The sequence below is a fragment of the Anolis carolinensis genome, chromosome 2 (genome assembly GCF_035594765.1).
Source record: "Anolis carolinensis isolate JA03-04 chromosome 2, rAnoCar3.1.pri, whole genome shotgun sequence".
NCBI lineage: Eukaryota > Metazoa > Chordata > Lepidosauria > Squamata > Dactyloidae > Anolis > Anolis carolinensis.
The window spans coordinates 251197918-251210118 of NC_085842.1; the positions used below are offsets into that span (position 1 = coordinate 251197918).

The window sequence follows — 12201 nt, forward strand, 5'->3', positions numbered from 1 at the left end:
CGTGGCTCTTGTTCAAGAGAGCGTGGCTGAGCCTCTCCCCTAGTCCAAGGGTGGGGAGGGGGAGGTGGGCAAGGCCACAAATAGGCATCCAGGACTTGGATGGGCAGAGTTACGAGCTCTGAGGCAGGGCAGAGCTTCTATCCCTGTCCTACAGCAGGGCAGGGCTAGAGGAGGGGGCAGAGCCTTTTCCCAAGTACCTGACGGGGCTGAACCTCTATACCCCGCCCATGTGTTCTAACAAGCGCCTCAGGGGAGGTATACAGAGGCTCAGCCCTGTCTCGCACTCTTGGGAAGAGGCCCCGCCCCCACCCCTAAACTCGTCCTTTAGTCCTAAAAGGCCTCTCAGGAGAGGTATAGAGACTCAGCCCTGTCTCAGGCTCTGGAAGGAGGCCTCGCCCCCTTCCCTAGCTCTGCCCTCTGTCCCAAAAAGTGCCTCAAGAGAGGTATAGATTCTCAGCCCTGTCTCGGGCAATTGGGAAGAAGCCACAATGTGGCCCCAAGGCAAAAAAGTTTGCCAATGCCTGCTGTAGAGTAATTCTAAAGTAGAAAAAAGAACTTTATATATTAGTATGATGATGGGATGTTAAGTAAATTCGCATTTAAATGACTTTGAACAAAAACGTTGGAAGTAATTTTTAAAAAATTATTTTAATTTGAGGCGGTGGTAATTTTAGAATTCTAGAGGGTAATATACTATAAGTACTACAAGACATGTATAACATTAATATGGCAAAGAATGTATTATGTCATATGAGACATATACTATAATAATATATATATATATTTTAAAAAGAAGAAATATTTAATTTGTGGAAGAATTTTTTAAATATTAAATATGTACTGTATAACTTTTATGTAACAGCAGATATTGTTAGTTAAGAAATGCAGCTATAAACTAAAAGCATACTTTTCTAAAGACTGGACTGTGGTTCTTGCTCTGATTTAAGAAAAATATGTATATATATATTTAAAACTCCACTCTGGCTGGCCCTGTTTATATTACGAAATAGCACTTTCTGTTTGGAATAGAAAAATGTGCATGTCAATAACATTCACACAATTAATAGCTGTCAAGGTAAATTAATATTTTATCAGCTGAACTTACAGAATCAGCACCGTGTGGCTTAGTAAAGCTGTCTCCCAAGTAATCATTGCAGTTCTGCCCAATAAATTCCACTATTAGACTTTGTTTTGATGTCTTTGTGATATAGTAGTTTTTAATTAGAGGGTTAGATCCTTTGTGTATGAAAAGTAATAACAAAAAAAATCGAATTCCTAATGCACAACTATAGCTTGAATGTTATTGACAGTCCCAAGCAGAGCAGACCTGCTGAATCAATTCTAAAATGGTGAGTCAGCAGTTACATAAATCCTATTGATTGAATGGGTATACAGTAGATGGTTCCATGACAGTATTCAAGTCCATGGACTTTCCTTGAGATTTGTTACAATGACACTCTAAACCTTCAGATTGTTCTGTACTCTGAATGAAATGAACATGCTATATAGTCAATATTATATTATATTTTAAATTATTCATGATATGTGCCTCCCATTTTTTAATAACTGAGGCACAAATACAGCTGAGGTGAAACTTAAGCTGAAATTCAGAAACATTGCACTAGCTGATCATTCATTTATTTCAGAACGCTTTTCTCCAGCAGGATGAACTATATATAAAATAGAGGTTGTCTCTCCTATTTGCCCCCCCCCCCCCCCCCGAATAGGATTGCAGAAAGTGTGTATTTGGAAATATGTTCCCCATAAAAAAGGGTTTTATAGCCACAAACCTTGCACCAAATTGTAGATTATTCCTTTTTATTTAAATAGTCCATGGTAGCGTGCAGCTGGTTTTTCAAAGTGCCCTTGCAGTTTTCAATAGTGTAGTGTAGTGTAGATGGTGTCTGGCCAGGAAAATAACATGAATTAAAAATATGTTGACATATTTCTGTTAACCAAATGTTTTGAAGGTCATGAAAAGACCATAAACATGCCATGTTTCCAGTTTTAAAAACAATTCCTTTCTTGGATTATTGAGAAACTGCAAGTCACTTCTGGTGTGAGAAAATTGGCCGTCTGCAAGGACATTGCCCAGGGGATGCCCGGATGTTTTGATGTTTTTACCATCCTTGTGGGAGGCTTCTCTCATGTCCCCGCATGGAGCTGGAGCTGATAGAGGGAGCTCATCCACGCTCTCCCCGGGTTGGATTTGAACCTGTCAGCCTTCAAGTCAGCAACCCAACCTTCAAGTCACAAGGCTTTAACCCACTGTGCCACTGGGGGCTCCACAAACTTACGTTGAACAGTCCCAAAGTATGAAATAAATAATTTTAGTTGTTTTGTTCATATTCCAGAACCTTTCTAACATATAGGAACTGAGTGTTGTTATTAATGCTTATGGCTATATGTGCCATAAGGTAGTTTTGGAAAAACTAATCAATTGTGAATACATAGAGGAAAAATCTCTTGAGTTTCATATGATAAAATTTAGAGATTAATGTATACATATATAAAAACTCAAGCCAATTGATGTGTCCAGATGGATTTTTCATGTGTGGTATGCATTGAGTGAAACTATGTGAAATATGTTTGGGAGGTAAAGGAGGAAGAATCATTGATTCTCTTTACCCAGAGCAGGTAGAGCAGGCGTGTGCCTCTTATTTGTGTATAACTGTCTGTGTTTTTACTCTCTTAAGTCCCCATGAGGATTGTGCCCCCTGTACTGGATCTCGCAACATGCCAATTATAAGTTGTAATGAAAAGAAACGGAACACTATAAATTGATGAGGGTAGGCAACCAGGAAGACTGTTCAAGTCTGAGCAAGGAAATATATACTCCCTAAGCAGACCGAAATGACATCAGTGCTCTGCCTACTCTAAGTCTGTAAAAACCCGCTGGTGGGAGGAGAAAAGAAAATGGCAGCTCCTTGCTACCCTGCATCAATTGTCACATGTGACAAACAGTCCTCTAGGAAAGTCTGGGATCCTTTGCTTGAGGGTGGTAGTGGTGTAGCTCTCAGAATCTCCTATGCGGGCTGGGATGAGCCACTGTGTTCACAGTTCTTGAAGCTGAAAGACCCTGCTCCAGACTCGTCTGCATTTTCACCCATTACAAGACACAAAAACTGCTATGCACTTTGCTCTCATACCAATTGCTACAAAGGTACAGACTCAACTGACAAAGCTCAAACTGTATGCCTGGATTCTTACCCCCACCTGCCTCAATCTCCACTTTCCTTTTCTGGCCTTCCTGCATTATGTAAAAAAAATCATTCTCATGACTTTGGGGACAGAAAATTTATTAAGGCAATAGTACATAATTTAACATCAGAAGTAAACAAAAAGTGGCAGAGGAGAGGGTGGCAGGAGGAACAGTCTTTTTGAGGATAACATGAACTGGCAGGGATAAGAAGGAATTGGGGGATTTGGCAAACAGGGGAAGAAATAATGTGAGTGTAGATTCCATTGCTGAGAAAAAGCGGTGGAGAAAGGTCTGGCAGGAGAAGTGCAGCATTGACAAGAATGATGTGAATTAGCAGGAATAAGGAGTGGTTCTATATAGCCGTTTAAATTGAGTTAGGATGTGGATTAAAGGAACCCAGTTCTTTGGGAGTGCCTACACAGGCGCCCCAAGAACCAGTTAGAGGCTGGGACAGTGGTTACAAAGATCTGCTACCAGAAGGTGAGAGACTTGTACCTTGGTTTATATAATATCAAACAGACAAATCATTGAGAACCCCACATCAGAACAACATATTTTATGTGTGGCCAAGACCCCAAAATAACATATCAAACAGCTCTGTTTTTAAGCAAAGCAGTACGTCTGAGAACCACATATGTGGGCTGATGGGGGTAAATCGTAGGGGTGATACGGAAATGTGAGGTATATATTCAGTTTTATCATATTTATTTACTGATTGTTATAAATACTTTATTTAACTTACTATATGTAGGGTAATAATGTTTTATCAAGACCTTTTGTTTGGTTTGGTACTGTGATATGGCCTAAGGGTTAATCAATAAATTTTCTACTACAAAGATCTGCTAATTGTGGATCAATCTGAAAGCTGGAATATTTTTTTTCTTACCTTATCCCGTGAGATGCACTGATGAGCAGCGTCTTGTCCAATAAGGATCGGCGCTAGACCAAAGCGAAGCACAGCAGGAATGTTTTAAGCATTGTTTTCTTTTCATCACTTGTTCTGAAGTGGTTTGGAAACAAATGTTGATCACATCCAGAAAATTTCTGAATACCCAATCCATTCCTACTGTAGATTGCTGAGGTTTCGCCTAAAGCTAAATTAATTAAAATATGTAATGGCTGGGTGATTACAATAGCTTTAGATCTCAGAGTTGTTGACATTTACGATGGCATGTAAAATGAGTATCAGGACTTACAACATGACTACAACATCCACTCATACCTTTGACTGATATTATTGAAAGTTATAAGGGCTATTATATTAAATAAAAGGAATGCTATTTCTTAGATCAGAACACATTATATTTTTGAAGATTGCCCTCAGAATGTCAGCGCTTTTAGGAATATTAATGTTTGATAAGTATCATCAAGGTAGAGTAGTTGTCAGAGGTAAAAAATAGCCTTTGGTTAGCAGAGAAGCTTTGCTTCAAACCGCTCTGTCTCAGGAGTATTTCACAGAAAAGGGGAGGGCACAATCTGATAGGATTTCATAGCTACACATATCATTGGCTGCCCTGCTGCCCCCAATTAACCCATATGAACTGACCCATAGTGTTTCAAAACCAGTTAGGTGGAGCAAAAGTGGCATGCTGATATTAAAATGCTTACAGATCAGAAAATTTCCATTTACTCAGGCAAGAGAATATCGCTCAAGAGAGAGGCAAGTTCAACTCCATATAGTCACTAGCCTTCAGTGCCCTTAGGGAGAATTCTTCCTTTGCTCCTGAAAAACTTGATACCCTGAGAATGCAGCCAAGTGTCCACTGAAAGATGCCTTAAATTTTACTTGTTTCATCTCTTGGTCTTCCAAGCATGTCCCATATCGAAACCAGAGCTTTTCAAACTGTGTTGTGACAGGTTAGTGTGTCAGCTGCAGCATGTAGGTGTGTTGCAGGAACGTAATGAGAAATGATAGAAATCTTGGCAGTTTGAGGTTAGAGGAAAGCATTGCCCCCTGCTGAATTTGGGAGGTCTAGACATCCTTATGGTCATTTTGTTTTGTTTTGGCTGAATCCTTCTCCCATTCCCCACAGGGTGGCAATTTCACAATGTTTTTAAGGTCTCCTGGTCCAGGAGAAACACTTCCTCATGTAGGAAGTGATGAGAAGTTGCTTCTGATTTGAGGCTTCCCTTTGATCTAAAAAACCAAGTCCCACACAATATGGTAAAATTGCCCCTGTGGCCTCTAGAGGGTAGTGGAGGGCTTTATCAGACAAAAACAAATGACAAAACTTCAAGGGGGGGTTGGAGGACCCTGAGACGAGGGGCACATGTGGCCTGTAATCCATATTTCATTCACCTCTGCTCTAATAGCTTGATCCCCCAAAACTTTCAGCTTTCTTCAATGTATTAAAACATACTTCTATTGTGAGTTATTATTTCAATTATATTATAGCAATATTTTAGTTTAAAAAACCGTATCCTACCCCATTGTATTATTTTATACTTTAGTATCACTTCAGTACCATCCAGGCCTTGCTTTAAAAAATAAAATCAAAATACACTTGTCAATGTCTGCAGTCTACTTATGGTATAAAGTAGTTATTTCTTCAAGAATCATTGCCTTTTTCACTTTGCTGTTTTCAGCATTGGCAACCAAAATTGGGCACTCTCTTATAATAAAGTTGTCCTGGTATCTAACGTGTTGGTAATAAGGCCTCCCTTTCTCTGTTATTCATAATCAATGTAATGTATGGATTACATATTCGTTCATTACATGGGTTATAGCCATCTTGCTTAAATCTGGTTTCTGGATATCTTGTGATTTTCATTATTTCTATATACACACACCCATCCATCCCCTTAAGATCAACACTGAATATCCTGAATAAGAGCATCTCTATGCTTTTGTTACCTACAAGGTTTATCTATATGTTCCACTCTTCTTTCTCAATTTCTGAATAAAAAAATAATTTTACATACAATATTTCAAAACTCTCTTCGGATTAGTAGTTTAGTCTGCTGTGTAAATGTAAACATTTTGCTTTTCGTTTTACAGTCCCCTTATTTAGATCAGTTCATCGCAACATGTGTAAATCTCCACAAGGTTCAATACAACATACATAAATGAAATCAAGCTGGTCAGCAATGCATTTTCCAAAACACGCAGCAGAGGGCCGCAGGCGCAAACCCACAGCAGTGGTAAAATCCTTCCAGGCAGGGTTCATCTCTACAGTAGTCTATAGAATTGTTGGAACAAGTGGCAGAAAAGCTGGCAATAGGGCTGGTGCCAGTTATGCCAATTCATGTTGTAGCAGTCTGTTCCCAATTATATCTGCCATTCCAGTTTTTAACGTCTTTTTTATTCACAGCAGGATCTAGCAGTATATATATATATACAGAGAATTAAGATTGCAGAACTTTGAATGGTCTTGGGAATGAGATCAGTAAAATAAGCTATATACAAGTTATAGAGAATATCTCATAGAATTGCTACTCAGTGGGAGCCATGTGGAAAAATCTTTCCTGGTGTTTAATTTTCAGTTAAGCTTGAGTAATTTAACTCTAGTAATTTCTGCTGTTTGCATACTTGCTCAGATTTTTTTCCTAGTTACCAAAATATTTAAAGGTTTAATCAAAACCGTTATCTTTGAGATAGTTGAAAAGTTATTTAATAGATCATCCCTATACATATCTACTCAGAAATATGTCCCATGGAGCTAAATGAATGTAAGATTGCAGCCTATGAGGATATTAGAAACGTTTAGTTGCCACTGTTACTTCAAATGTTAAAATGTCTGTACGTAAGATTCCTATACTTATTAAATTATGAGACCACAGACCTATGTGGAATTTGAATTCAATTACATTACACCTTTGTAACCCAAAATAAGAGTGCTGAGCAGTAAATTTCATGACTTGTACTCTGAATATAGATGGATGAATTTATCTGACTCTTGGCAGAAGATGAGAGGTTGGTTTGAGGATAGTCTGCTCCAATGTTGATGTTGACATGACTTACTATTATTTGATTTATTATTATTTGATGTAGAAATAGTTCACTATTTGATGAGTGACATCATGCCATTTGAAAGGTATTGTTCATTTTCTCTCCATGGACTTTGCCAAGGCAAGATTTGTTAGCTAGTTTCTCTATTTCTATATAGTCCTTTGAGAAACGGGTGCCTCAGAGAGAAGCACTACGTGGCTTAGTAGTAACATAAGCTGTATTAAAATTACTTTCTTTCACTCATTTTACTGCATGCTCCTCATAGGTCCCACACATGTTCATTCTATGTTGGTTATCTATCATATGTGGGAGATGCCAGAAGGGAGAGAGTTACCATGGGAGTAAGTGTAGCTGGTTACCAAGGAGATGGGAAAATATGAAGGTGAAAAAGCCCAATCTATCCTTTTTACCCTTAGAAAGAGAAAATTTCAGAAGAAATGTGAAACATCCCCTTGAAAATAGAGAATAATCGTTGCACTTGAATGACTTTATTTTGTTGTTATTTTTGGACTGTCTGCATATGTAGTATTCTATATTATTTACTTGGTTTGAGAGCACCCCCATTACCCTTTGCTGTGAGGACCCTCCATTCTTAGTGTTTCATTATTATTATTATTATTATTATTATTATTATTATTATTATTATTTTCTGGTCACCCCAAGCCCCCCCCCCCCAATTCCCCTCTCCATTGGCTCCTTATTAGTATTAGTATTAGGATTAGTATTTTCTGGTCTCCCCAAGGGACCCCCCACTCCCCTCTCCATTGGCTCTATATTATTATTATTATTATTATTATTATTATTATTGTCTCTTCACCCCAAAGACCTCCCCCATTCCCCTTCCCCTCTCCCTTGGACCCTTATTATTATTATTATTATTGTCTCCCTCATTTCCCCTTCCCTGTCCATTGGGCCCCATTTCCACTCTGTTCAAGGACACCCCTATTATTTTCTCACCCCCAAAGAGACCTTCCAATTTCTCATCATCGCCTCAGAATTGTTTAGAAGCGGCGTTGAGGCAGAATTTTTTGGAGGCCTAGTCGCGTCCTCGGAGGCAGAATTGTTTTGAGGCCCAGTCGAGGCCTACTCGCAGCCTCGGAGTCTTCCGTCACATAGACAGGCAGGGGACCCTTCACTCTCCCCCCCCCCCACACACACACACAGGGCCGCGAGGCCCACAATTTGCTAGGCCACCTTGGTCTCCGAGAGAGTAAACTGCCGCTTTCGCCGTCCTCTCTGAGTCCTCGGGCGATGTGGATGGAGGATGGTGTCAAAGATGGCGGTGGCGTTTTTTGGTTTTTTTGGGCTATGATTCCGTCCTTGATGTTTGGTTTTGTTGTCGGAACCTAGCGGCAAGGATGATGGGTTGTGTTGCCAAGTTTCATGATTCTGGGTCGTATAGTTTCGTTGTCTACTTTTAGGTAAAAAGTCCATAAGCTTTTTATATATATAGATTAGTATTATTAGTATTATTACATTACAATGTTATTTCTATATGCTATTATATTGTATATATTGAGGGGCTCCCAAGTGATGTTGCAGGAGACACGGTGGAGCTCTGTCTTCTGGCTGCGCCATCTTTACTCTGTGGCCTCACACCGGCAGTTAGTGTTGGGGAGAGGGGCTCCCAAGTGATATTACATTAAGATATTTTCATGTGCGCATATGAGGTCCATGCGCTCCATGCAGTCATGCTTGCCACATGACCTTGGAGTTGTCTTCGGACAATGCCGGCTCTTCGGCTTAGAAATGGAGATGAGCACCAACCCCCAGAGTCGGACACGACTAGACTTAATGTCAAGGAAAACCTTTACCTTACTTCTAGTGTGTACATTCATTTCCCGTAGGGCACTGACCAAGCTGATTAATATACCATATAAGAGGGAAGTCTAGAATATGCCCAGTATTGTCGTACAGCTCTGTTTGTAGCAGATTGATAGTGGTCACCCAAAAGAAGAAGCAGAACAGCAAAACTGTTTTTCATGGAAATATATCTGCCATTATGGATCCTCCTGCGGAGGAACACTTGATAGGATTCCAAGTAACCCCAGGGTTTCCCGGAAATCAGTTTGAAAACAACTAGCACCGTTCATCTGGAATGCATCTGGAGCATCGTTTCCCAGCAGGGACACTGTCTTTTAGCCATGATGATGTACTTGTTTCAGAAGGTCTGGCAAGAAATGTTAATGTACTTTCTTCCCTATGTGGAGAAATGCAGTTTCTCACTTCACTCCACCTATAAGAAACCAATAAGAAAGTTTCTTCTTCCTCCCTGCAGTGTTTTTTGTGGTTCTATGGCAGTATTAGATACATTGAGAATTGAGAGAGCTTGGAAAAGTAGTTTTCTTTAATTACAACTGCTAAATTCTCTAGTATAGGAAAATCTTGAAATTGTGGAGTAAAATTATGTATATTAAGCAAAACTATGCAGAAAATCTGTTTTTAACAAACAGTAATATAATTACCAGTATCCAGTGGACTACAGACAATGATGCAACATGTTTCGCATGCAAAATCAGGAAAAGGCCAATGTCCCTTTCTCACTATGCCCTTCTGAAACCTTCTGTGGAGGGGGAACCCCTTGGAGTTGGTTACCAAGTTTCCAGGGTTTAGTGGGGAAGAAAGGAAGGTTCCTTGCACTTAAGCGCATATATGTATGTGTGTGTGTGTGTGTGTGTGTGTGTGTGTATATATATATATATATCAATACATACATTTTGTTTACTTCACTGCATTTTTGTTGAGATGATAATGGTTTGAATGTTAATTTAGAATTCTGGAAGAATCTCCACTCTGCCATGGAAAGTTACTGAGTGACAACCTCGTCCAGGTCGTACTAAGCTCTTTCTGTATAAGTCTTGCAGAGAACATGGCAGGATAACTTTCATCTTAGGATCACCATAATTTGAAAATCACTAGAAGGCAAACAACAGCATTGCATTTTTGAGGGTACATATATGTGTAGCTGGAGAACTGTACTGCAGAATTCAGAGAAGTTCAAACGTTGTGGTGAAGTGCATTTTGGTTCAGGAGGTATGAATTCGGTAGGCTCACTTTATAGTATCCTATGATACTTTCAAATTTATTTTCCATCCCTACTATTCCATACAGAATTCAGTGGTGCTATAATTTGTAGTCTTTGCTAGTTGCCTTATTTTGCTTGCCAGGAAAATAGTGAACTTGCAGAGGATTATATGAAAGCTATAATCGATGGTGTGCTAGATTTGGACTTCTGACATCTACTGTGCTCATATATTGCTAAGAACCTTCTTCCTTATTGTAGCTATTGTTTATAGGAGTGCTTTTGCAAGCCTGCCTTGTGACCATATTGGTAATGGAGAAAGGATTTATTCCTCTTCCTGCCTTCTTCAAAGTCAGATGTTGTCTCTCTCTATATATATCTGTAAATGGCACACAAACACTTGAAAGAGGAAAAAGAAAGTACCACAGTCTTCTTACTGATATTTTCCCCTCCCTCTCTTTTTCTTTTAAATAGTTATATTGCAAACCAGCGGCAGTTAGAAAGCATAAATGAAATTGATGTGGGACTGTACACTGGATTAAAAAATTTGTGAGTATATTGTTTAATTGTTTATATTTGTTGTTGTAAAGTTCCTGCTGTGGTCCAGTATAGCTCTGTGATGGCATCTTCTGAGTTCCTATGTATATGGGCCTTCATTTATTTTAGTTAAAGGAAAAATTCCATACACATTTGGAGCAAGTTGTTCTGTTCTTGTTCTAAAGAATGGAGAAATCTATCAAAGGCATATGCATGAGCCCCAGGTATTCATTTAGGCTCTCAGATGCTGATATCTGAATTGAAGATCACATACCCTTTTTTAAACCGGGCCTTTGAAATGCTTTCACCTGTATAGGGATAGTGTGGAGAATCAGTTATGTGCTGGACTGTGATTTGGGAATTTTAGATTGAAGTCCCCACTGAGGGACAAAGTTCTTTGGGAACTTTGGTCCAGTTATTCTCAGGGCCCTTCTATACGTGCTGCAAAATCCAGAAATAACCAGGTTAAAAGGGAGTGGGGTGGCTAAGGACCTTTAGCCAAAGTGTGGGAGGGATGAGGAGGAATCGAGTTAACGGCTGAAAAGCATGTGTTAAAAAGATGTGCTTACAACCCGATTCCACCTGAAAAATGTGAAGCTTTGCATGACTGTATATCCCTGCAATCATACAAAATAATTATTTCCTTCCTTCCCTCTTGTGTAGACTGCTCCAGTGCACGTGCGCTTTTAAAAAGCCCAAAACAGCTAATCAGCTGATCGGACTGTCAAACAGACACATGGCTCAAGGAAAGCACAAGTGGACAGTAATTTGAAATCTCTGAAATTGTTTCTTTATAATCTTAAACAGAGATTGAATTAAGAATTGGGGGAAGAGAGAGATCTAATGGAAGTTTGTTTTTTAAAAATTCTCTCCGTTATGCACTAGATCTCATATGCGCACATGTAAATCTGCTTATGTTTATATTAAAATATTCGCATGTGTGCATATATGGTCCAGCACATAATGGAGAGAATTTTTAAAAAAAACTTCTCCTGGATGTCCCCTATCTGCCCTCCATCTTGATTTGCTTCAAAAGAAGAGGATAATGGGGGAACATATCCCAGGTCTGACAGGTCTGTGTGGACCTGCTGTCAGGTCCCGGGATTTTTAAACCTCCTTTTAAAACCCAAATTTTGGCACTGTGGAAGCGCCCTCAGTCTTGTCTTCTTGGCAAGGTTGTTATGAGTTGGGATAGATGAGGAGAGCCATTGCTGTCAAGAGTTCATTGGGAAAAAGCTAGATAGAGATAGATATATATGAAGAAAAACAATTTTCACACATGCTTGTGTATTTTTGCAGAACTGTTGTGGATTCAGGCTTGAAATTTGTTTCACGCCAGGCTTTTCTGAAGAACACCAACCTGCAGTACATGTAAGTGAAAACCTCCATATTTTCAGAACATAAAAACTTTTATCAGACTTCAACACATTATTTTCTCTTCATATGGGCAGATGTGAAGAAAGTTTACTTAAAAATTGTAAATGGGGTCCA

General features: G+C 39.3%; 1 protein-coding gene across 13 annotated transcripts in view; it reads left to right on the forward strand.

Moving 5' to 3' along the window:
* Positions 1-12201, forward strand: part of ntrk2 (neurotrophic receptor tyrosine kinase 2) — a 195273-nt gene that overhangs the window by 19882 nt on the left and 163190 nt on the right. For all 13 annotated transcript variants that reach the window (XM_062972041.1, XM_062972037.1, XM_062972035.1 and 10 more), the window contains exons 3-4: positions 10648-10722; positions 12010-12081. In XM_062972041.1, coding sequence (XP_062828111.1) covers positions 10648-10722; positions 12010-12081 — 147 coding nt within the window. The remainder of the gene's footprint in view (positions 1-10647; positions 10723-12009; positions 12082-12201) is intronic.